This window comes from Terrapene carolina, unplaced genomic scaffold (genome assembly GCF_002925995.2).
Source record: "Terrapene carolina triunguis isolate 2854851 unplaced genomic scaffold, T_m_triunguis-2.0 Scaffold69, whole genome shotgun sequence".
In the NCBI taxonomy this organism is placed as follows: Eukaryota; Metazoa; Chordata; order Testudines; family Emydidae; genus Terrapene; species Terrapene triunguis.
Window position 1 is genome coordinate 45,281,754 of NW_020664420.1, and position 27,518 is coordinate 45,309,271.

At 38.8% G+C, this 27,518-nt stretch overlaps 1 protein-coding gene across 2 annotated transcripts in view; it reads right to left on the reverse strand.

Moving 5' to 3' along the window:
• EDIL3 (EGF like repeats and discoidin domains 3) overlaps window positions 1–27,518 on the reverse strand; it is a 434,555-nt gene that overhangs the window by 76,914 nt on the left and 330,123 nt on the right. For both annotated transcript variants that reach the window (XM_024216158.3, XM_024216234.1), the window contains exons 7-9: window positions 9,719–9,874; window positions 8,402–8,546; window positions 116–300 (exon numbers count right to left, since the gene is read on the reverse strand). In XM_024216158.3, the coding sequence (XP_024071926.1) occupies window positions 116–300; window positions 8,402–8,546; window positions 9,719–9,874 (486 nt within the window). The remainder of the gene's footprint in view (window positions 1–115; window positions 301–8,401; window positions 8,547–9,718; window positions 9,875–27,518) is intronic.

Sequence of the window (27,518 nt, forward strand, 5' to 3'; positions counted from 1 at the left end):
ACATACCCAGGTGAGAAAAGCAAGATTTGATTCTAAAGCAACAAAACTTTCCAGTACAAGAACATATAGAACATAGATGGACACTAAGAACATTAGTGAAACAGTGAAACTTTACCTGCAACCACTGTGACTGGTCACTGTGACCTGAAGTCCAGGCATTTACTTTGCCTTGTTTGTCTAGCCGGGCTTTCCTAGGTTCCCAAGTGAACATGTCCATGTTGAGTGTTCTGAAGATGCTGGAGGCAGTAATCTGATAGTCCTGTATATGCCCTGATTTCATCCCCAGAGGTTCAGAGCAACCTGAAAAAAAGTGAAAAGGAGACTATTTACTTCACTACAGTGCCTTTTAGGGGCTTTTTTTTTTTTTTTTTTTTGGTGGTATAACCTGTGTTAGTGGGTCTGATAAGAAAGGGAGCCAAGCTTGTTGCCAGATAGATGAGAGATGGGGAAAACTGCAGTGTGCTCACCTTGCTAATAAAGGAGCCTTATAATTAGGTGAAAGCTGGGAGATGGATGGCTGACTAAGCCAACAGCGGGGGAGATGGACCTGCCTGAGGGAGTGTGAGTGATCTCCTGTCTCTCTCCCCCCCTGCCTGGGGAGGTTACCTATTTTGCTCTGAAAGGGATTTGCCAAACTACTCTGGAAGAGAGCAACTTCACTTAGAAACACTGAGGAGGCCCGATCCACCATTGGGACTTTTTCTACTGTAAAATCTACTGCTGCAGCAAATAGGTTAGCCACTGGGTGAATAGGCACCCTCATCACCTCGCCGCAACCTCCAGGCCTGCAACGACTCATGAAGGTACAAGGGTTCCTCCACATTATGGCACCCACTAGTGTGGAATAAACTCGTGAATCCAGGGAAACCCACCCTGACTACTTGCGGGTCATAGAGTGTTACTGATGTACCCCTTCAGATCAATCTTCCCCTTCCCTTTATATGCTTCCTCTATATTTCCCCTGTTAAATAAAATGTACCTTGATGGTTGCCTCATCTGTTATGGAGGTGTCAGAAGAGTATGTATGAAGTATAAGGGTAAGCATAGGGAGAAGTACTGGGTCAGCAATAGTCAAAACCAGATAGGGAGCTAAGGCTGGGCTCCTGAATACCTTAAACAATCAGGTGGAGGCACCATCAGTTAGTAGTTAAGAACCCAGGCCACTGAAACCCACTCCAGCTAAAGCAGAGTAACACTGGGTTAAGGGCTCTTGTTGATGACTAGCTGCCCTTAGAGGTACGGAGACCCATAAACCATCTTACGGGGGGGGGGGGGGGGGGGAAGAAAGCAGTTCCCACAGAAAGGGCCCTAGGGAATCAGGAACATCTTTGGAGGAAATTGCAATCAAACCAAAAATTGACAATTCAAGGCATTTTATTATAACACATGTTGAAAGAATTGAAAACAAGATAGAGAACTCAAAATATTTTCTAACACATTTACAGAGTAAAGTAAAAAAGGTGATTTTTTCCCCCCAGTCCTTTTCATTAGTCTCAGCCTCATGTATATACATGAATTCCTATCCAGCACATACCCATTGTTTCCTTTAATTTATTCTACTCTACTCTTGTACCATGTCCCATTGTAGTGGTGTCTTAACACCAAGGAAGTGTAATTCTATAAAATACGTATTTCTTTCTTAATGCTACTAGTGCTGAGGAAAATTCCTTGAGTACTAAGCACATCTGTACTTTTTCATAACTTGATATAGTGCCAAAAACCATATACCAGCAGCCAGGTGTAGACTACAGATATTATAGCTAGGAGGGGGTGTAGCTTCCTCTGGAGAACTAAGCAGGGATTGTCTGCTAAAATCAGGTGGCCATATCCCACATGGTTTACTGTGACTGCAGATGAGGATGGACATTGATGGATATTGGTCCTGCCTCTCCTCTCCTCTTTTAGATTTCTAAGATAAAATTTAACAAGTGATTCCAAACAGACATGATGCTGTGCAATGAATTATGAGGGGTTATTCATTGGGCAGAGGCAGGGTGCATTTAGATCTACTAGGAGGAAGAATAGGTTGGAGCAGAGTTAAGGACAATAAGAAGTTTTTTTAAAGTATTAGGAACAACAACAACAAAAATCCTGGCAATGGTATTGGTCCATTACTAGATAGAAGTGGTAGAATTATCAATAATAATGCAGAAAAGGCAGAAGTATTCAATAAATATTTCTGTTCTGTATTTGGGAGAAAAACACATGATATAGTCTCATCATATGGTAATGATAACACTCTTTCCATTCCGCTATCTCTGGAGGATGTTAAACAAAAGCTAGTGGGCTTTAATAAGACTAAATGTATACATCTAGGAACAAACAATGTAGACCAAATACAGAATGGGGGACTCTATCCTAGGTGGCAGTGATGATGAAAAAGATTTGGGGGTCATGATGGACAATCAGCTGAACATAGCTTCCAATGTGATGTTGTGGCCAAAAGAGCAAATGCCAATCCTGGGATGCATAAACAGAGGAATCTCAAGTAGGAGTGGAGAGATTATTTTACCTCTATATTTGGCACTGGTGCAACCACTGCTGGAATATTGTATCCAGTTTTGGTGTTCACAATTGAAGAAGCATGTTGATAAATTGGAGTGGGTTTGGAGAAGAGCCACAAGAATGATTAAAGGTTTAGAAAACGTGCCTTATAGTGACAGAATTAGAGCAGTCTAAGTACCTACATAGGGAACAAATATGTAATAATGGGCTCTTCAATCTAGTAGAGAATGATACAACATGATCCAATGGCTGGAAGTTGAAGCTAGATAGATTATGATTGGAAATAAAACAAATTTTTGACAGTGAGGCTAATTAACCATTGGTATAATTTACTAAGAGTTGTGGTGGATTCTTCACCACTGACAATTTTTAAATCAAACTGGCAAGTTTTTCTAAAAGATATGTTCTAGGAATTACTTTGGGAAAATTCTATGGCCTGTATTAGACAGGAAGTCAAACTAGATGAACACAATAGTTCTGCTGCCATGACCTCCATAGATCAGAAGGTACCACCATACGATGGTAGCATAGTAACAAGAGAACAGAGGCCGAGGAGAGGCAGATGGGCTGCGTGGCTCTTGCGATAAAAAGGAATAAGGAAAAGGTAGGGTATGTGGCTGGCTAGGAGAATGGTTAAGGTTTTGTCTACCCTGCAATTAGAGGTACGATTGCAGCACGAGTAGACATACCTGAGCTAACTTTGATCTAGCTAGCTTGAGTAACAATAGCAGTGAAGCTGCTGCAGCAAATGCCATACAAGCTCATCTAGGACCCTGCGCTGCCACCTATGCCATGCTGCTGCAGCTTCACTGCTATTGTTATTCAAGCTACCTAGCTCAGCTACGTCTACTCGTACTGCAGTCAGACCTCTAACTGCAGTGTAGGCATACCTCGAGGCCATGTCTACACTGCAGTTGGGAGATGTAATTCTTAGATTGGGCAGATGTACACGCACTAGCTCTTCTCAAGCTAGTGTGCAAAAAACAAAAGTGTAGCCACGGTGATATGATGGCAACTCAGGCTAGTTGCCAAAGAAAACCCTGTCTCAGGGCTTGTTTTCACTACCACGCTATATCAAAGCAGTGGGAGTGGAAGGGAGCAATATATAGGTCTTGACTGGAGTTAAAAATGAGAGAGATTCATTCAGTTTGCTTATTATTCAGTATCAAAGTTTCTCTACTGGATTACTAGGGCTGTCCTTAAGAGTGCTTCATCTGAAGAAGGGGTGGGGTGAGGAGGAAGGGGAAAGTGCCTGATACACAAAAATGGGCTGTCAAAACAGTTTGGGCCAGAGTTGAAAAACAATACATCACAGAAAATGAAACCATCAATTGCATTCGTCTACTTTTTCTACTTTGCACCCACCCTTGTACATGCTTGTGCACACATGTAATTTTACACTTTCTTTCCAGCTTCAAAAGTTAGAGGGAAGAAGAGGATACCACAAATCTTAAACTGCTAGCAGAAAGAGAGGCAGAGGTACTAAAGCAGGAGATAACATTATATGGATACAGGAGTAGGGACAACAAATTATTGCTATATCAAAGAAAATTACATCCATTATAGATCACATATTTAATTGAATACTTCCAGAAAAAACAAAACAACCCCCTCTATCCCCTCCCCCCAAACACACACATGTAATTTCTGATGTCTGGGCTTTGAACCAGGGTGCAAAGGACATGTAAAGGAGACTCCTTCAATACTTTGTATGTACAAAAAAACTTTTTATTTAAAAAAAATGGTGTGAGGGAGTATTATAATACTCATGATTATAAAGACAGGATAGGAAATTATGGAAACGAAATGGTGATGGCTAGGACATACATGAAGGAAAGACCCAAATAACATAACAAGGGAAGTGTTGGACTGGAATCGCTGGGATAAGGTGCAATGCGGTAGACCAAGGTTAAGACAGAAATGCACACTAGAAGTGGAACTGAAAGCTCTCAGAATGACAAGGCAAGAAGCCAAGATGGCACTAGGAGACCAATAATTCAAGGTCTTGAGATTGGGATAATCCATACTCAGCTGCAGACATGCTCTCTATGGTCTTTGGTTGTAGCACATCTTGTCTGTCAGTTTGCCCATGTCCTCTACAACACTGAGTACCCTTAACTCCCATTGACTTCAGCAGTGCTCAGCACCTCCCAAGAGGCGCTCAGCACTTCTCAAGAGGCACTCAGCATCTCATATAATTGTGCAAGAACTCAGAAGTAATCAGTGCCAAAGCTAGATATTTGCACGCAAGAGTTCCTATCACCTAGGCTTGTGCTCAAATTACTACGTTTGTCTTGCCTTATGCTAGGGTTTGTGAAGGAGTGGTAAGAGCAGAGCAAGCCAATTATTTTAATACAAAGACTATGTTCTGTCTTGATTGCCGTATGTATCTATTGGTGAATTAAAAAAAAGATTTTAAGACTTTGCTTATGAAAAATAACAGACTGCTTGGTTATATGAAAACACACATGTTGCCTATAATTCTCACTTTCAATCGGTCCATTTGAGAAATCAAACAGGTGTTCTGTAAATCCAAGAATGCCAGTCAAAAAAAAGTGAAGGGCAGCTTCTGCTTCCCTTCTTCACATTGAGTAGTATAGTACCTTACTCTACAGAAGGACACATGAATACTAATGGGACCATTTTCTGAATAAGGTACTACTCAACATGAGCAAGATTGCCAGAATCTGGCTCTAAATGCAGAGGGTTTCAGGGGGAAAAAAAAGCCAGGGAAAGAAATAAATGTTCATTTTATAGTTGGCTGGCACAAGAATAGAAAGTGCTTGTTTAATATAAAACACACTTATGGCCCTGCTTAGATAGGACTACTGTGCTTAAAGTTAGCCCTGTGCCTAAGTATATTGCTGAATTGGGGCCTAAGAAAGGTTCATCTTTTGATCTTGCTACACTTTCTTTAATTAGAAAGGTTTCATTAAAAAAAAAAAAATCAGTTCTGAAACCCCCAGACCTCTAAGAATGCATCTCAACCTCAGATAAACCACCTGGAATTAGACTGCATTAATCTGTCTTTATGTGTAATTGTACTTGGCTTTCCACTGAGGCAGAGTTGTTCTGATGAGCCCAGACTGTGACAACAGTGCTGAGGAATAGTGACCTTGAAACTGAGATGAGACCACTGAAATGAATTCACTTTAGTAGCTTTCACAGTTCTTTGAGCAAAACAATTCCTGGTCATTCTGGCAAGGACTTATTCTAAATTGTGGTTCCAGAAATGGAAAATGTAGAAAGAAAAATCTAATACACTAAAGCACCTAAGACGGGATTTTCTATTTACTTTCAAATCTATCTGTATTGGAAAAGGGCTACAGTGAGATTAATGCATTAACTTTTAATTTCTGAATCTGGTTTTGATGTCACTAGAGGACCAAGAATTATTTAACTCAGACTGTTGTGATATATCATTCGGGAACCAGATGACTATTGTTCATACAGTAAAACAGGAAGCCAGGTAAAATCATCCCAAAATGAATTTACTGTAGCAATCCCTGTGGTGAAAAGTTGATCTCTTTTGACAGATAAAGAATTTGCATGTTAGAGAGCGGATGGGGTCAAGTGTTACATTTATGTGCTATAACCTTTGCTACAACAAACCTTGAGAGGGTTTATATTGGCTCACTAGTTTATTGACTTTTGCTCCAAGACACAATCACAGTTTCTGTAGGAAAGTCACAAAACAAATCTAAATCAAATCAAATCAAACTTCATCAAAAGCAACCAGGCACAATGTATTTTATTTTGCTTTGAAAGTTCTTCAGCTGCAGCTTACTGAACTCTTGCAATTTCGAGCTTGTTATACAGTGCCTGTCCAGCATAGTCTAGTAGATAGGGCACTAAACAGGAAGGCAGGACTTGGAGACCTGTGTCCACTTCCCAGCTCTGCCATTGACTTGCTATGTAACCCTGGAGAAGTCACTTGACTTCCGTATCTGTTGTTTCTCCTACCCTTTGTTTGGCTTGTCTAGTCAGGATGTAAGCTGTGGGTGGGGAGCACAGGCTGTCCCTCAGTATGTGTTTGTACAGTGCCTAGCACAATTTTGATTGGTACTTCTAGGTGCTACTGTAAATAAATAATTAGAGAATCACAGAAATGAAGCACTGGAAGTGACCTCTGGTCATCTAATCCAGCCTCTTGCACACACGCAGGACCAAATATACTTAGATCATCCCTAACAGGTGCTTGTCTAACCTGTTCTTAAAAATCTTCAATGATGGGCATTCCACAACCTCGCTTGGAAACCTGTTCCAGTGCTAAAATATATTCATAATTAGAAAGTTTTGCTTAATAACTAATCTAAATCTTCCCTGCTGCAGATTAAGTGGACTATTTCTTGTCCTACTTTCAGGGGACATGGAGAACAATTGATCACCATCCTCTTTATAACAGCCCTTATCATATTCCCCCTCAATCTTTTTTTTATCAAGACTAAACATGTCCAGTTGTTTTAACCTTTCTTCATAGATCAGGTTTTTTAAACCTTTTATCATTTTCATTGCTGTCCTCTGGACACTCTCCAACTTATCCTCATGTTTCCCAGAAGTTGACACAATACTCCAACTGAGGCCACACCACTGACAAGTACTGTGGGACAATTACCTCCCATGTCTTACATACACCTCAAAATGATATTAGTCTTTTTCATAACTGCATCACATTATTGACTAATTCCACATGTGATCTATTATAACCCACAATTCCTTTTTAGCAGTACTACTACCTAGCCAGCTATTCCCCATTTTGTAGTTGGGCATTTGATTTTTTTCTTCAAGTATAATACTTTGCACTTGACTTTATTCAATTTCATCTGGTTGATGTCATTCCAATTTGTCAAGGTCATTTTGAATTCTAATCCTCTCCTCCGGAATGCTAGCAACCCCTCCCAGCCTGGTGTTATCCACCAATTCTATAGGTCTCTACTCCATTATCCAAGTAATTAATGAAAATGTTGAATAGTACTGGACCCAGGACAGACCCCTGCAGGATCCCACTAGATATGTCCCCCCAGTTTGAAAGTGAACATTGATAACTACACTGTGAGCACAGTCTTTCAGTCAGTTTTGCACTTACCTTATAGTCATTTCATCTACATCACATTTCCCTAGTATACTTATGAGAATGTCATGTGGGACTGTGTCAGAAGACTTAGTAAAATCAAGATACATCATGTCAACTGCTCCCCCCATCTACTAGGGCAGTAATCCTGTCAAAGAAGGAATTTAGTTTGGTTTGGCATTACTTGTTCACAAATCAGTGTTGACTATTCCTTATAACCCTATTATCCTCTAGGTGCTTACAAACTGATTGTTTAATAATTTGTTCCAGGTATCAAAGCTAGACTGACTGGTCTAGGATTCCCTGGGTCCTTTTTGTTCATAGGTGTTATATTTGCCCTTCTCCGGTCCTCTGGGATCTCACCTTTCGTCCACAAGTTCTCAAACATAATAGCTAACAGTTCAGAGATTGTTTCAGGTAGTTCCTTAAGTACCCTAGGGTTAATTTCATCAGACCCTGCTGACTTGAATACATCTAACATATTTAAATATTCTTTAACCTGATCATTCCCTATCTTGACTTGCATTCCATTCCTGTGTTTATTTTTAGTTTTGTTAAGCATTTGGTCACTACTTACCTTTTTAGTGATGACTGAAGCAAAATAGGCATTAAATACCTCAGCCTTCTGTACCCATTTCAAGCAACAAATAATTTGATGTCAATATGTACAAAAATATATACCCTATTCTAAATACAAAGAATATCAAATTCAACCATGCTGTAACACCACAGATGTCAATGGAATTATACCAGGAATAAATATTCTAAACCACAGGAACAAAGCGGTTTTATGCTATGACAATGGTGTGTTGTTGGAAAACTGACCTGATAATTCACAGCCAAGAAGTTCCATTCTCAAAGTACAGTGTCTTCTGCAAACCTGAGGATATAGTCGGATATATTGTGATTTTATTGGAGGTGTGAAAGAATTGGCATAGGGAGTGTTGTTGTCCACATTTCCATGGAACACCTGTGACGACAACAATAAAATAAAAAATAAAAAAATCATCACACATTTCAAATAGTACAAGGATCACAACTGGATCCTTACTTTATCTTCATGGACTTATATATATCCACTTCCTTTTCTAGTCTTATCCTGTTTGTCATGACTTTCCCCATTTAGAGGCTTCTCCTTCACCTATGCTCCCCAATCTGGCCGGATTCAGCAGGGTATTTGAGCATAACTGGAAGCATGTGGGTATTTCTATTTGTTGACTTCAGTAGAACTACTTGATGAGTAGTGCTCGTGCTTAAGGTAAGGCATGTGTTTAAGAATCTTGCTGAATTGGGATCTCTCTCTCTCATGCTCCAGCTACTAATACAGTAAAATCACATCTTCCCTTCAACTTGTGTATTAAAATGTCCCTGTTCATTTTAGTCTGCAATTATAAACACTGATCCACACTTACTTTCCCCTCCCTTATTTAAGAACTGATCCAACTTCCACTGAAGTCAGCTGGAGAGATTCCATTGACTGCAATGGGATTCAAATCAGGCCCTTAAAGGATTTTTCTATTCTCACTTCATTGTAATTAGATATTCTTACACTTCGCTTCCTCGCCTCATTACAGTCTTTTCAACACAGCATTCCCTCTGCCTACATGACAGAAACTGTGTCCAACTCTGTGAAGTGCCTTACTTCTAGCCTACCTCTCATAGTAAAGCATTCTGTGCTGCTTTGTATAAAAATAAATTCTAACTATATTGTAAATATTTTTTTGTTGGTTTGTTTTTTTACAGGAGGACACCATTTTTGCAATGCGGACATTAGCATTGATGAATGGGTTCTAGGGTATCAAGGGTTAACATTAATCTGCCAATGTACTAAAACTAAATTGAAAACAGAGTCATGAGTAATTACTGGTAAACTAATTAAAATGAAAATCAGTTAAGTGTAATAAACAGGATTATTCTAGCCTGGGGACACAGTGTTTATAGAACCATCAATTAAAGAATAAGAAAGCCTTAGCAGACAAAGTGGAAATGTATTGCTATGTTTTCCAGAAAAAATAAGGCAACACACATAAAAGTGCTTTCTCTGTTAGACAATTAGACTCGTCTTCTGGAGATACCTTTTGCTTTCAGAAGTCAGATATACCTTGGGATTTTCATTCACACACATAGGTGACTCAGTCTTACCATATCTTCATTGGTGCCTTTTACTTTGTATGTCACCCAGGACTTCCCATCATTACTATATGCAATTTTGTAAGATTTTATATATTCTGGGCTTCCAATCCTCTTGGCACCTTGGGTTATAACTCCAGTGACTCTCATCTTCCTTTGCAGGTTTATCTGCAATAACAATTCAATATCATTGGTAACCATCAGAGGGACACAGTTGCTATTATGACACTAAATTGTTGTTCTGACTCAAACAAAAAAGAAACCAGTGCTTCATTCTGTAGCATTTTGATTGATTGTCTCTACATTTCATTTGATAATAAATATGAAAAAAAAAACCACTTTTGCCCCCAAAGCTACATACTGTGTTATTTGTATATGTGTTGCATTGTGTCCACAGCTAAGATTTAATCTTCCATTCCATTAGAAGGCTGATTTTGACCCCCCACTCTAATATCACAAGAATCTTCATTGCATGGTCCTCTGCCAGAGTAAAATTTTTCTGGAAAGTCTGAGGCAAAACAGAATAGGGATTTCCAACATAACGGGTGTTCCAAAAGAAAAAATCTGTGTTTTGACCTTTCAAAACAGTTTTTTTTAATGGGTTTGATTGTAAGCTCTCTGAAGCAGGGCTGGTCTTTCTAATTTGTGTTTGTTCTAGCACAATGGGGTCCTGGTCCATGACTGGGGCTCCTAGGCACTACAATAACACAAACAAATTAACAACAACAAAATAACTGCATGCACTCACACCAAAGTGCTCCAGATTTCCTCAGCTTTGAAGACAAGCCACAGAAATCAAACAGATTCAATGCATTTAAGACTTCTGAAACTGGAAAATTTTGAATACACATTATCTGCAGGTGGAAAAAAAGGCTATTTTTCATCAATAAGCTCTTTCTCTCTCAGTGTAATCCTCACTTGGAATTTCCAGTCTTTCCAATGTTTCTCTCCTTTGAGAGACTGCAAGGTTCATTTCCCCCCATTGCTAATTGATAAACATTTATTCAACTTTCCCTTGGAAGGATTTTATATCTATTATACATACGCATACAGTCAGTGGGATTCCCTTCTCATACACCAGCATAATTCCCTTGCCTTCAATGTACTTATACTTGATTTACATCCTTATGAGTGAGAGGTGAAGCAGACCCCCAAAAGTTACACCTCAGGGGCCTGTTTGTCTTCAAACATACAGTTATAAATATGGAGTAACTCTAGTGAAGTCAATGGAATTACACCAGCGTAAAACTGGTGTAAGAGGAGAATCAGGCCCAATATATTTACAATCAAATTTTAAGTAGAGCAATTCACAGTTCTTTTCACCCATCCTTCTGAAAAAAAAAAAGCAATTAATAAAACAGCAAAATCTGTTGAAGTGGTCCACTCCAGGGACTGACAATTATACTAATTGAGAGGAGTCTCCCAATTAAGGCAAAATGGATTTGTGCTCAGTACATTGGAGTATATTTTAGCATGGTGTCTTATTATAAGAGGTTGCCTAATAAGGGTGCTTTAATATACTTTTCACTCTGTATATGGAAAATCTTAAACATGCACAAACAAAAATAGTATGTCATGTAACCCTGTAATATTTACAAAAAACAATCAAACCAAACAGTGCCCCCCGCCCCCAAGTCTGACAAGTGATAGTTAAGTTAAAGAACACACAATTACAGCTAACTTGCCTCCCAGCTCCATTGACACTGTTATTCAAATGGTAACCATTTTCCAATTGCACTAACAGTCCACACACATTTATACAGATGATTTTTTTCTAATTCTAATATGGCTTTTTTGTACAAGTCTGACCTCCAATGATTTATACGGTAAATGTTAATATAACTAACTAAAGCTTTTTGAAACCTATCTCCCTAATGCTGGAGAAACAATGGCTACTAACAGCATCCATGACTGCAACAGCAAACAAAGAGTAACTATTAATGGAAAGAGGTTAGATTGAAGGGATGTTTCCAGTGGGGTTCCACTGGGATCTATTCTGGGTTTGGTGTTGTTTAACATCTTTATTAATGATCTGGATCTAAGTATAAGAGCATATTGATCAAGTTTTCAGATGTCACAAAGTTGCCAACACTTTGGAGGACAGAGATAAAAGTCAGAGAGTCTGGACTATAGACAACAAAATTAAATTCAACAAAGACAAATGTAAGTTGCTACACTTAAGGAAGAAAAAACAATTGCATAAATACAGAATGGGGGATAACTGGTTTGGCAGCAGCACAGCTGCGAAGGATTTGGGAGTTGTGGTGGATCACAACCTCCACATGAGTCAGCAATGTGATGCTGTTGCAAAAAAGTAAATGCAACAGAGGTATAGCATGGAAGTCTCTGGAGGTGATAGTTCTGCTCGACTTGATACTGGTTAGGCCTCAGCTGGAGTACTGTGTCCAATATTGGTCACCAATGTATAGACAGGATGTAAAGAAACTGGAAAGGATGCAAAGGCAAGTGACAAAGATGATCAAACGGATGGAATGCAAGCCATATGAGCAAAGGCTGAACAAACTGGGTCTGTTCAGTTTGGAAAAGAGGAGATTAAGCGGAGATATGATAGCAGTCTTCAGATACTTGAAAGGCTGCCATAAAAGAAGATGGAGAAAAGTTGTTCTCTTTTGCTACAAAGGGCAGGACAAGGGGCAATGGGTTCAAACTACAGCATAGGAGATTTAAATTAAATCTCAGGAAAAACTTCCTAACTGTAGAACAATAGGACAATGGAACAGACGCCTCGGGAGACTGTGGAAGCTTCTTCACTGGATGTTTTCAAAAGGAGGCTGGATAGCCTCTGTCTTGGATAGTTTAGCCACAGCAAATCCTGCATCTTGGCAGGTGGTTGCGGTCCCTTCTACCCCTATGATTCTAACCCTTTGACACTAAACTCCTGTGAGCCCCCTCTCCCCATACGTTTGGAAGAGTTGAATGCTCTTGGAGACGGTGTTTGGGTTTTTTGTTTGTTTTTATAAAAATATGAAATTAAAGGGTGCTCCTGCCAAATGACTACACATGAAAACTTTAGCCATACCATTGCCTTGCTTAATTAACATAGTTACTTTCTTTTACTTATGGAATTTGAGTACTGTTTGACCTGTGACCTTGATACTTTAAGAAAATAAGTTTTCTGTGCTCCACACCCATACACCCACCTCCATATCCATGTATTTTTAGGTAAAAACCATGCCCCCTTTTATTTAGTCCTACGTTTTAACACACTTTTTTTTTTTTTAGCTTTCTGGGTCTCTGTTTCTGCTCTGAACCACTGAGCATTGGCTTTCAACACTGCTGAGCTTCATGCAGTTTTGCAATCAGATTTAAAAATAAGAAATCGGATGCTATACAATATGCTTGATTTAGGTCTCTATGTTTCTTCAGTACTTCTGAGAAAACCCACAGGAAGGGGAAAAAAGTACCTTGAAATTCCCAGAACTTTCATGTGTATAAAAATCTCAGGGGCTACATTTGACAGGTATAACTCCATGAAGTCAAAAGAATTACAGCAGAAGAGAAACTGGCCCATAGTGTCTGTGTTCTATTATGACCTTTACGTTTGCCAAGCCAGAGCCTAGCAAAAAACAAAATATTACAACTGTGCAGTAACTATAACTAAAAGCAGTAGGTGAAAGCTTTCTTACTAAGTGTATTTTAGTAGGAAATAAAGTTCCCAGTATGGAATGTGAACTAGCACTTTTAGCAAATACAATCTTTTAAAAAACTCAGTCCTCTGTGGTAATTGTGAAGAAAAATAACTCAAGTTAATTGTTAGACCTTAGGCTTTAGGGATGCAGAAAAAGCAAGGACCTAGGAAATAACGTGATACATTTTAATTATATAGCTATTTGTGAGTTAAAATAAACAAGGAGATGAAAGGCATTAAGATAAGAACAACAATTTGACACATCATTTTAAAAAGACAGGAGTTTATTGGCATAAAGAAAATTAAGCATAAAAACTATTATATCTATCTAGACATAACAAGGATGGAGAAAGTCAATAATACCCTGACGAAAGAAACTCACACTATTAAAGATTAGATGCTGGAGGAAGAACACCCTTTATGGAAATTTTGATCTTTGCCACTGAAGAATTACTAAGAGCAGGGAAAGGGATCAGTTCCATATTCTTTATTCATTTAGGTAGCCCAATAGGATTATTCACATGAATAGAGCTGCAGGATTGGCCCAATATAAAACAAAGGGCCCCAATTCTATTAATAATATGGCATATAAAAATAATTCCTTTGTTATTCAAAAATTATGGGTCAAATTCTGCCATCCTTACTCATGCCAGACAGCAGTTGACGAGACTTGTTGAATAAGGTACTGTTCAACACTAGTATCAGAATCTACCGCTAAGTGACTAGTTAATGCAGTATTAGTAGAGAAGCTCATTTGCGACTAGGTCATGCAATCCTTATTCATACTGGTGAGCACTTACTCACACAAGTAACACTCCACAGATCTCAAAGAAAAGGAACTTTGTGAATTTGACCTCTATTTAAAAAGTAGGGTTACTTGTGTAAGTAAGTGTGCAACAACGTAAGAGTTGCACAAACTAGCCCTTATAAAATAATTCCTGGGCAGTCTACTGAGTTTATGGGATATAAACCTAATTCGAGACCTTTTATCGTAACAAGATAAACAATCAGAAGCTCCTAGAGCTGGGGGATGCAGTGGGGTGAGGGCAGAGCTATGCCATGCCTTACTGTGCACTGGCCAGGAGGTATGACCTGGCACTGGGCAAACAGTTGTCCAAGGGTGAAGCAGGTTTGGGTCTGGTCTACTCTCCTGGAGGCATCAGGACTGAATCTACATTCATTTACACCAGCTTCACACTGGTGTAACTTTATTGTCTTCAGTGAAGTTAATCCCGATTCACAGTAGAGTAAGTGTGAAGTAAGTGGAGAAAGCAAGGAGAATCTGGCCCACTGTGTCTGAGTCAAGCTCCCACTAGAATGCTGAATCAAATCATCCTTATATCAAGGCTGTGGCTCTTGGGAGCTGGGGTACTTAATTCCCCTAGACACTTTTGAAAATCCCACTCAACCTTGAATTTTTTTCATCCGTTTGACCCTTTTAGCTACAGTCACCCTGGTCCCCATGGGTCTGCATATCGCAGGATCAGGGCCTATTATATAAAACCACCCCAGGTGTCATGTTTTCTGTTCTTTCTGCTGATTCTAAAGCAGTAATTAATAATCATGCTATTTGCACAGGTGCACTAATATCTTTGATTATGTTGGTGCATAAACAAAACCGTTTGGGAGTAAAACACTGAAGTATCTATGTTGAAGATGTCAAACAAAAGCAGCCTCATTAATCTGAGCTCTCTTCAAAAAAGAGTGTTTGGCTGAAAATGGCAACATCAGAAAGAAAATATTTATAAAGTTTTACAGACAATGGAAGATATAACTGGGACAATGTTTTAAAACAAATTTAGGCTCCATGCAAGGCATGTGTATAACTTCTCTCACAAGTGTGAGTATGTGTGTGTGTGTGTGTACGTACGTATGTATGCACGTACTTGGGTTCCAGATCAGGGCCTCAAGAATAATATTCTGTTAATACTTTAGTGATGTAATTCATTAAGGCAGAGAATGTCTAGAAAGGGAAATAAACAGAGATAATTACCTTCCATGTGGAGAAAATAAATTATTTTTGTAGCCCTCGCTTGCCATTTCAAGATTTTCCTGTCTGTTGTGGCAGCTGAAAGTGCTCCCCACACAGAGTCATGTATACATATACATATTTCAGTGGTATCTCATGTCTTAGGTTCCATGACTCATGTCTTAGGTTCCAAAGCTATAGATGTCAGATTTCTTTATAGATCTTAAATTCCCTAATTTTTGTTAACTTTAAAATGAGAGGCTATTGACTCATTCAGCAAAGTAGTACTTAAGGTGGATTTAGCTGCTAGGAACACCATTAAAGATCTGACTTACAATTTTGGCCCTGGGATTTGGGATACACAGGAGACTTGTTAGCCTGCTGAATAATTTGTTACAACTATCAGTAGACATGTTAAATGTAAGGAGTTCAATATTCATACAGAATCCCAAGCATGGAATCCATTTTCTCCAGGTATTATTCAGTGTCTAAAAATCTTTCTATGTACAACATAAATGGAGGAAAATTTGAATGGTTTTTCCTCCCTCCTTTGACACACAACTCAAGATTCTGAATAACGGAATGCTTTTTTCAATCATCTTTTATCTTGTTTTATGCCTCTTTGGCTGGTCAAATTATCTCTGCTAGACTCTGAGATGGTGAACTGTGGGCTTGTTCCATGCAGCTCAAACAGGAGAAACGTCTAATGGGATCAGTTTAAAGTTCATATGCTTCTGCAGCCCAGGATCAAATACTGTCAAACTCAACATGCAGAAAATCTGCACTTGACAACAATGATGTTCACTTGACTCTTTATCTATTCCAGTGCTGAGTGTATTTTCTACTAATCTTAGTTATCCCTTATGCAAAAACCAGGGTTTGAGTGGGGATTGAATATTATCAGAATGGGGAGATTCACCAAAGCAGCCCTTCTCTGGTGGCCTTATCAGTTTCCCAAAGACTGAAGTTTTAATTTTTCTTTAAATATAAAATATATTAAAAAATCAACTTTCTGGTAGAGGCAGATGGAAAATGTTCACAAACATTTTCTGGTGAAAAACGGGGACATTTTTACAAAGAATTTTTTTGTTACCACCTCTAATTTCCATTCCGGATGGTTGTGAAGACTACAGTTGGTCAAAACTGAATATCTGTTTCATGGAAGAGTTTTGGTATTTTAGAATTTGTATTCATTCTGAATGGGAACACAGCCAAATATTTTAATTTCCCATAAAGTAATATGCACTACTACTACTACTGACATAACATGATATGGCATAATACAATCATTGAAATAGTTTGCAGATTGAAAGACTTGTCATATTCGCTAGTTCAAAGGTTATCCAGTTTGTATTGTAATAAAAAACTCTTTGACACAGTCAAAAATAATACAATAATAATGGTATAAAAATGGAAATAGCCAATAAAATAAAATTCAACCAAAAATTTCAGAATTTTCCAAGTCAAAAATTTCTGAAAATTTTTTTCTTTAGAAAATATTGTTCTGCAAAAATATTTGTCGAAATTAATACATTTAAAAACATCCATTTGAAATAAAATGGCATTTTTCATCACCAGCTCTAATGAAGACATCACTCTGAGCTGGAACTGGAAACATACCAGCATGCAAAGTGAAGCAACCACTCTAAGGGCAGAATGACTGCCATTTCCTCTCTACCAACCCAGGAGGCCACAAACACGACATCTGTGGACCCACTGTGCTGGGAGGGAAAGGCTGCACAGCAGGACTCAGCACCACTGCATCTGTATGGTGGGAGGCCCACAGGCCTTATCTGCACTTGCCTTTTTGTTGAAGTTTCCCACTGCACTACCATTTGAGCTGCCCCACTGGTACTAGCAATACTGGGAGCATTCGTGTACACCACCAGTGGCCTGTGTTTTAAATAATTGGCATCTATAACTGGTTTGAATAGAATTAAATGACACAGTGGTTAAAATGCTTATGGCTTGTCTACACTTGGTAATGCAGTGCCAGTGTAGATGAGATGTTCACTTGCTGCTATGACTCACAGGCTGAGGGCTTACACAGTCATTCCTGACTAAGCCCTGGGAAAGGGTTCCTTTTTCCCCAACTCCATTTCGACCTTCTGTGCAAAGCCAATTTACTTGAGCTTTGTATGTTGATGGAAGGGTGACTAATGCTGAAGCCTAACAGCAGCAATTTAAATGTCATCACAATCAGCTATTTCACTGCTCATCATTTTTGCAAGCCGTGAAAAGAGCTGAGTAGAATACCGACACTTTCTCTGTGCCTCCAGTCTGACCCCTGGAGTGGACATGTGTGGAACGAACAAAAATGTGGCAGATGATATTTCTGTAGCTTTCAATATTTTAAAAAAATGTGGGTAACATTCTTCTTCTGTGGCTGATACATGATTCTGATAAGTATACAATTTTCAAATGTAGGCACCTAAATCTCACATTTGGGTGCTGAAATAAGCTGTTAGGTGTCCCAATACCTATTTTAATTGTCCAAATGCCAATTGAGCACCCCCATGCAGAACTGGGTATCCCAATTTAGGCTCTAATCTGGTTCCCACAGAAGTCAATGCAAACTTTCTACTAACTTCAGTGGCATAAGATTGGGCTGCTAAGTTTGAATATTGGGCTCTAGGGCCCCAACTGTCAAACCTGGGTATCCAAAATGAGGCTCCTAAATCCTTCAAACAGAAGTTATGGATTCGACAGATGTTAAGAGCTTGATGTGGAAATTATTCACTTAAATTTAATGGCCTGTGTTGAGGACAGACAAGATGATCATAATGGTCCCATGTGGCCTTAAAATATTTGAATCTGTGGGCAAGTCTACACTACAGCACTACATTGGCGCAGCTGCACCAACGGAAGAGCACTCTCCCGTCGGCATAATTACTCCACCTCAGCGAGAAGTGGAAGCTATGTTGGCAGGAAAGCGTCTCCCACCGACATAGCACTAGTGTGGACAGCACGAAACTTGCATCACTTGGAGGGCTTTTCCACACCCCTGAGAGACGTACGTAATATTGACTTAGGTTGTAGTGTGGACCTGCCCCATGTTTAGGAATCTAACAAAGAGAGGCCTGATTTTCAAAATGCTGAGTCCCTGCAGCTCCCAGTGAAGTAAGAACTGGAGTCAAGGGAGGCTGCAGTTAGTCAGCACTTCTGAAAATCAGAAGCACAAACATTTTGTGCTTTAGTTGAGGCACACAAGTTTGATAATTTTGGTCTAAGTCTCATAGTTCATGTTGATGCCATTGTGGATGTTATAGGCAGAAGGATAATTTGGCCTTAACATAGTGAGAAGAGTTATAGTGTTTACAATATATATCAAAGAGACACATGATAAGAGACCTATTCCTGTAGCACAATGAAGCACTTAGAGAAAATGCAAACTTAGCTACTCATATGCCTGGATGATAGAAGTCATTACTTTGTGCTGAAACATTAGTTATTTTTTAAACTGACAGTGGAAATGAAAATGTAGTTTGAACGATGATTTTTCTCTGTCAATGACTTCAGAGCCTTTGGCTTGCTCCTGAGAGATCTGAGCACCCATAACTCTACGCTAAGGTCAAGGAAAATTGTAGGTGCTCAGCCACTCCCTGCATCACATTCATTGTTAGCTGCTTTATGGCCGTCACTACTTTCACTGCCTTTTGCTTTGCCAATACGTGAGAGCATTGCCAGTGGACCACGTACAGATTTACTATGAAGATGTTATTGACAGTGTTACAGAGAGTGCTGCATTCCTAAATGCTGACTCAGGATCAATTAAATATCAAGACAGAAAATACACAAAGAATAATGTGAAAAATGAGAATAGGAAACTTTTGATATTTTTCATTGTCATGCATAATAGGGGAGAGAGAAAAAAAAAAGAGAGAGAGAGAGAGAGAAAGGGGTGAAGGTGTAGGGAAAAGGAAAAATTTTCTTTACACAATTGTGCTACAAATAATATGAGAAAGCATGGCAAACATCCAAGTTCCTACATGACAAGCAATGTGAGATGTAAATGAAATATTAAAATAAATATAAAAAGAATCTTTTAATGCTAAGAGGGTGATCCAGGGGAACTAAATACGGAGACACTATTATAGGGATTGTTCAATGTTTTCCATAAGATTGAGGATAAATACACTGATATTTTCTGTTAATTCCAATTTGTTGTATGAGCAAAAGTCCTTCACTTAGACCCGGACCCAGAAAAGCCTTTCCCCATCTCTGCTACTGCATCTTCAACAATCTATTGCCTCTCTGTACAGTGCCTACCACAATGGGGTCCTGAGCCATGACTGTGGCTCCTAGGTACGTTGGCAATAGAAATAAATAATCATCAGCCCCAGCCCTCTTCTGCACTCACTACCAGCTTCTCCCCTTCCAACCTCCCAAAAGCATGTGCTGAACTATAAGCATGTGAGCAGTCTTGACTTCAGTGGAAGTACTCATGTGCTTAAATTTAAGCATGTGCTTTCCTGTGTCGTGGCCATGAATTATCTCATTGACGTCAATGGTACTACTCACATGAATTTGACCCTCTGTGCATAGATCAAAGTACATGTTAAAAATCATAGATACGGAAAACATACGTTTGGGGGTTTGTAGCATTAAAACAGAATACTGTATGCTATGAACAACAGAAAATGCTCACCTCATTTATTTATTGCTGAGAAATTTCTCTTTATGCCTCAGAGCATTTACATAATTAGACAGACTAAAAACTTGCTTGGTTTGTTTCTTCTTATTATTAAGACATTATTTTAATCCCAAAGTAGTTGTTATAAATTCCATTAACTGGATGATATGAATTATTCAGCTAGTGGCATATTTAGACTGTAGTCTCAATAAAAAGGCCCATGTTGTTCAGAATTCTGTAGTCCTATAAAATTTCACCTCATTTGCAAAATATTGATTAGATGGTTATTAACGAACTGCAATTGTGTTTAGCTAAAAGATGCTAAATATTAATTACTTTATTATTAGTAAAAATAATCCCTCCAGATATTTCAAACTTGTAAATTCTCAATGAAATAACTCCACCATTGGCATGCTAGCCCCTCACAAAATAAGTGACTTAAAATGTCAGTTAAAGAATGCCTGAACAAAATCAATCAGAGAAAATATTTTAGATTACTTTTTATTTCCACATGTTAAATAGGTTAAATCCATAGTCCCCAGAGGTTAAAAGGCAGGCTGTTTCTACACATTCAGGGTCACATAAACAAAATACAGCCTCCATTTAATTCCAACATAGCCTAGCCTTCTCTTTTTCACAGGACTGTACAACAACAATAAAGGGTCACAATATAAAACCTCAAATACAGCCTGGAACTCTGTCCAGGGCAGATACTTGATTCATTACTTATGTGACAGACCAGAAATAACTTCTATTCTGTTCTTTTTCTTCCAACGCACCATGGTACATGAAACCTCTGAGCTCTGTGGTAATCAATACAGAATGATCCAAAGCCCCTTGAAGTCAATGGAAAGACTTCCTGTGACTTCAAGGTGCTTTAAATCCGTCCCATACATAAATTGTCAGACCAAGAAGTATTAGTGAATTACAATCAAGTGACTTAAAAGAGCCTGTTGGGCATTAGGGTCACAATGGCGCAATGAAGACCCAGTCAGTTAGGCCTTTGAACATTAAAACCAAACCTTGAATTCAGCCCACCCACCAAAAGGCTGCTGAAGCACAGAATGAAGTAGATTGCATACAGTCCCCATCCTATCAATCATACCACTGTATTGTGTACCCATAGCAAATAACAGATCACTCTCCAAAATGTCAGTGAGAGAAGGATTGTAATCTTCTACTCCATCCTTTGATTGCATCCCCAGTCTTCCTATCACTGACTCCTCCACAACCTCTCATGCCCCATTCCCTTTCTGAGCTCACTGCTGACTTGTTCCTCATCCAACCTCCTCAAATTGCATCTCAAACCTCTCTGCAACCCTTCCCTACTATATGCACTTCATTTTAAACATTTTTTGTTTTACAGGTTTACGGGGGGGATAGCTCAGTGGTTTGAGCATTGGCCTGCTAAACCCAGGGTTGTGAGTTCAATCCTTGAGGGGGCCACTTAGGGAACTGGGGTAAAAATCTGTCTGGGGATTGGTCCTGCTTTGAGCAGGGGGTTGGACTAGATGACCTCCTGAGGTCCCTTCCAACCCTGATATTCTAGGATTGGAAAAATATTATTGAGTTAAAGATTTCCAAGTATTAGATGACATTCTTTGCCAACCATATCACATTTAAATATCTGATTCTTTCTTTAAGACCTTGAAAAACTCTGCTTCAGTCTACATCCCAGAGTATTTTTCCAGCTGCATTTCCTCTCACCCTCTTCACTATATCTTTAGCTTACTTCTCCTACTGCAGTCTTCCACAATGCTCCAATCCATAGAATGTTTCACCAATCCAAGTGTATCTTGCTCTCACCTACTGCTCCTCTGATCCTTCCTAAGTCTCACAGACATTATGTCATTGACATGCCTTCTCCATCCCAAGATTGTATTAAAGAAAACAGAGAAATAAAGCAAGATGTTATAAGGAAAAATGAAACCATAAGAAAAGCTATTAAAAAACCAGCAAAACATTTTCATGAAAATATGTTGAAGTATTTTATCATTTTCTGTTGAAATTTCAAAATAATTGGCCAGCACACATAGATAGTCAAAAAGAGACCACAATTTATTATGAAAAACACTCCAATTGTTCATTGATTTTTTTAAACTAACCCTTTGACGACATGCAACCCTAATTCAACCTCTTTTCTGGGTCTCCAAGTATATCTTATGTTTTCTGTGGCTGTCCTTGAGGCCTTTAACATAGGTGTTATCCTTGAGTCGGAACTTTCTCTAGGTCTTCAAATCCAGGCTGGCCTTTCCTATCCATTCATGTGGCTAAAACTCTCATCATCTCATGTCATAATTATTGGAACATCTTTTTCTCTGGCCTTGACAAATGCAGTCTCACCCCGCTCATATCCATTCAGATTGCTGCTGCGAAATTCATTTTCCTAGCCTGTCACTTTGACATTGTCACCTCTCTCTTCAAAGGCCTTCACATCCTATCCCCACCATCTGAAACATCTCTCATTCAGTAGTGCAGTGGTTCCCAAACTTTAACAACCTGTGAACCCCTTTCACTAAAATGTCAAGTCTCTTAAAAATGAATATTTCCAGGGATTTTCTCCTTTACCTGAGTATAAATTATAAAAGCAGTGATCTTGGAAATATAAAATTTGTTTTTATGACCTGTTTAATACACACTATTATTAATTATTATTTATCATTAAAGTATTTTTATTACATTATGAAAATGGCAACACTCTTCCAAGATCTCACTTTCATATCTTGTATCACTCTGAATAAGCCTGTTATAAGACAAGGCTCCTATGCTTCACATTCAACACTCCTTGATGAAACAGCATGAAGGTATTTAAGAAGCCAACTCATAGCATTCCTCCTACACAAGCATTCAGGTCTTGAGCAGTCCAGGCAAACAACGCACATTACAACAAAGCTTAAACTTGTTCTTCATAATAATTTTAAAAACAATACTAGCTGCCAATTTAATTTTAAAAACAGCAAAAAATATCCACCTCCCTTTCCATTTCTAATAAGGACTCTTGAAGTTTAAATCTCCTCAGTGTGATAGAGATGCTTGCTTTGATCTGCTTAGCTCTTGGAAGTCCAGGGGCTCCAGGCTGCTGACCTGTGCTGCACGGGATCCCTAGGGACAGCTTTGTCCGCCATTAGGGAATGTTTTCCCAAGAACCCCCTGTAACATTTCATGAACCTGGGAACCATTGAGTAGTGAAAGGTCAGCTTCCTCCTCCAATCAGCCCGTGATGTCAGCCTCCACCAACCACTTGTTACATTTTCAGGCAAACACCTTTGTACTTTCTCCCATGCTGCCCCTCAAACTTGGGAAGAGTTACCCATAAATAGGGTGACCAGATGTCCCGATTTTATAGGGACAGTCCCGATATTTGGGGCTTTTTCTTACATAGGCTCCTATTACCCCCAAACCCCGTCCTGATTTTTCACAATTGCTGTCTGGTCACCCTACCCATAAACATCTGCAAAAACATTTCATTGTTTTCTTTCAGATCCCTCCTTGAAACTCTCCTTTGCTCTGATGCCTACAAAAAACTTGACAGCAATTAGGCAGCTGTTATGCTGAAACCACTGCCTATCATGCTGACCAAAACTGTCTCCTTGCTTCCCGGTACTCCTCTTTCAATCTGTCTCTATCCAAATCTTATACTTAGAGTGTAAACTCTTTGGGGCAGGAGCTGTCTTTTTGTTCTGTGTTTGTTCAGTGCCTAGCACAATGGGGTCCTGGTCCATGATTGTGGCTCCTAGGTTCTATAATACAAACTGTGCCATACCTCAGGGAAGAGACTGTCTTCATCTTTGTCTTGTAAAACAGCGCACACATTGTTGATGTTTAATAAACACGAACAAGAACAACCAATTATAAACCTGGAATGAATCAAGACACCAGTGGAGAGGCTGATGCAGTCTTTCCCCAGATGGGATGAAAATAGTTTTTTGTTTTGGTGACATTCCCTTGTGTTTATACTTCTTGTGGCATTGCCTACTTCTGTGGGTTTTTTATTATTATTTAAAAAAAACTAACACTCCGGAGGAAAAAAAATCAGAGGGAACACTTTGACCCCCCTCCCCCCTGCCCCACAACACCACCCTGAAGAGAGATATTTTTCTATGACAGAAGAAAACTGAAATACAAATCAAGTTTCAACATCTGGGTTCCACACATGTGTGCAAGGAAACTGTACAGTTAAGTTCAGTATCTTTGTAACCCTTGTTTTCACCACACACGAAAAAAACTGTGGATGGAAAAGAGCTGAGAATTTTCAAGCTTCCTTTTATGCAAAGCCAAACCTCAAAGGCCCCAATCCAAAGCTCATTGAAGCCAAAGAAAGTCTTTTCATTAACATCACTGAGCTTTGGATTATGCCCTAAAAAAAGAATACACCTTATTTTTTCTGTTCAGAACATTTGGAAGACAATGGCTCTAATTTAAAAATTCATTGCTTGATCTATGTTATAGAGAACGCAAGGGTAAGCCCCATGGGATGTGAGATTGTAATGATAACTTTCTGCTTTAGCACTCACAGAATAAGAGGATTATATTGTTGCAGTGGTGAAAACATACTCATAGTGTTGAGGAGATGCTTTCGTTCCATAGTACTGATCCTCCAAAGAGATGAAGTTCCACAGAAGTCAAAGGGACTTTTGAAATGGCCTGGGGAATACAACTGTGAATACATTTACAGGTTTGGTGCCTAAGTTGCCAACCAAAAGCTGAATTATTTGAGAAAGATTTAAAAAATTTTTAAATGTAATTTCACTTGTTTGTTTGTTCCTTGATGTAGGATAACGTAAAAAGAGAGTATCTTTTTAAAATTTCAACCGTGGCACAAGCACATTTGTTAATGAGCAATATTTGCTTTGCCAAGTTTGAAAGTAATTAATTAAGACACAAAATGTTATAAATATTTGACTAAAGCATACTATTCAAGAGAGGTACATCTTCTTACTGATTTAGGCACACACTCATGGAATATCACTTGTTTATTTCATTCAGTGCATGACCTTTCACTATTCTTAAACTATTTTAATGCTAACAAAGTTGAATGTAAAAAACTGTGACGTCAATGCTGAGATTTTAAATGCACAAAAGAAAAGACATTTAAAATTATTGCTCTTACAACAACTCAACCACACTATGCAAGGCTATTAAAGAAGATGGCTTATAACAAATAATAGAGTATATTACACAGTATGCACAAGAGAACCAAGTTTCTCTTGCTGAGAGAATCCTAACTTTGAACAGGCTGTCTTTTGTGCATCTAAAATCTCAGCATTGACGTCACCGTTTTTTTACATTCAATGTTAAATGAACCAGAATATACAGATTATGGTGCAAAAAGAATCAGTTATAACCAGAAGTTTTATTCATGTGATATAGGCCATTTAATGCAGCAGCTAGTCATATCAGCACAAGGACTTTTTCACTCTGCTGTTGGGGAAGAACAGTTTACCCCATGTTTTAACAGAAAAAGTACAGCTTCCCTCGCCCAGACCAAAAGAAAAGTTGAAGGGGCAAGTGCCTAAAGGCTAACAAAGACACAGGGGCGGATCTTCAGCTGGTGGAAATTGTTGTAGGTCCGCTGACTTCAGTGAAATCACTGGAGCTGTGACAATTTCCACCAGCTTAAGATATGCTTCATGCTTCCTGCAGTTCAAAAGACAAGCAAGGAAGCAAGTTAGGGAGCATTCAAACTCACCTCTTTGCTGGTTTATATTCCTCACCTGCCAGGTAATCAGATGTCTGCTGCCAATTACACTTGTCCAAATTCCCCCAAGGAAATCCAGCTATTTTATTATGCCTCACTGTTGGACTGCTGAAAGCAAATGCAGAGTTCAGGTAGGGTTTTTAACACTTCGCTTGTCAAGATTCCCTGGGGTTCCAGCTCTCTTAAACAATATACAGCTACTCTATGTGAGGCTACATTTGAAAAGATTAACTTGGCCACTGAAGTTTTATATCCTGCAAAAAAAAGTGTGTGCTATTAAATTATATCAAATATTTAATCTATGAGGATAGCAAGTTTTTTGTTTTTTTGTGTGTGTGTGTGGAAGCTGATACTCTAGTATTCATGAGTGATGAAATTAACTTTGACAAAGTGGATGGTTTTACAGATGGCAGTTTGCTTAAGAGCTCTTCCTACCAGATGTTTGCATGAATGTTCTATAGACCTCTGTGTATTTTCATTTTTTATCATTTTATTAGCAAATACTTATCACCTGGTGCATACTTGCCCTATGGAAGTTCTGGATGATTGATGTAGAAAGTGAAAACTTTTTCCATCTGACCTCCCCCCACCCCCCATTGGGGATGGAAGTGGTGGGATTTAGAAAGTCTGTATTTTAAATACATTTAATGTTTTGGTCCCTTCTTGGAAAAATAAACAAACTAACAAACAAAAGCAAATGATTAGGGCTCCTTTAGTTTTAAAACGTTAATGTTATGAAATGTATGGTACAACTTACTGTTTAGGCATAACTAAAGCAATGAATATTCCAAGGAGTCACTAGGACTACTCACAGGCTTAAATGTATATCTATTAGTAAGTGTTTGCAGATTAGGATTGCAGATACTACTGTGATAGGTATCCTAGAAATGCATGTAATAATAATAGAATTTATATTTATGGAGTTGAAAGTCTCTGGGTATAGATAAAAGGGGTAAAAAAAAATAGAGGTGATATCCTGGTAGAGATCCACTACAGATCATAAAATCAGGAAGAGGACATGGATGGGGCATTTCTAGAACAAATAACAGAAATATCAAGAACACGAGACCTGGTAGTAATGGGGGACTTTAACTACCCAAACATCTGTTAGAAAAGTAATACAAAGTAATACAGCAAAACACGAAATGCCCAGAAAGTTCTTGAAATGTACTGGGGACAACTTTGTTTTTCAGAAAGTGGAGGAAGTAACTAGAGGGACAGACATTCTGACCAACAGGGAGGAACTGGTAGCGAATCTGAAGGTGGAAAGCAATTTGGGTGAAAGTGACCATGAAATATAGAACAGTCAGTCTGCTTCAATACCTGGTAAGATATTGGAACAAATTATTAAACAGTCAATTTGTAAGCACATAGAGGATATCAGGGTTACAAGGAACAGCCAGAATGGATTTGTCAAAAACAAATCATACCAAACCAACCTAGTTTCCTTCTTTGATAGGTTTATTTGTCCAAATGATGGGTGGGGGGAAGCAGTAGATTTTAGTAAGACTTTTTATGCAGTCCCACATGACATTCTCATCAGCAAACTAGGGAACTGTGGTCTAGATGAAATTACTATAAGGTGGGTGCACAACTGGTTGAAGGACTTTCCTCAAAGAGAAGTTATCAATGGTTCACTGTCAAACTGGGAGGGTATATCTCATGCCCCTCCACCCCCCGGGTCCTGGGACTAGTACTATTCAATATTTTCATTAAGTACTTGGATAATGGAGTGGAGGGTATCCTTTTAAAATTTGCAGCTGACACCAATATTGATGGAATTACAAGTACTTTGGAAGACAGAATTAGAATTCAAAACAACCTTGACAAATTGGAGAATTGGTCTGACATCAAAAAGATGAA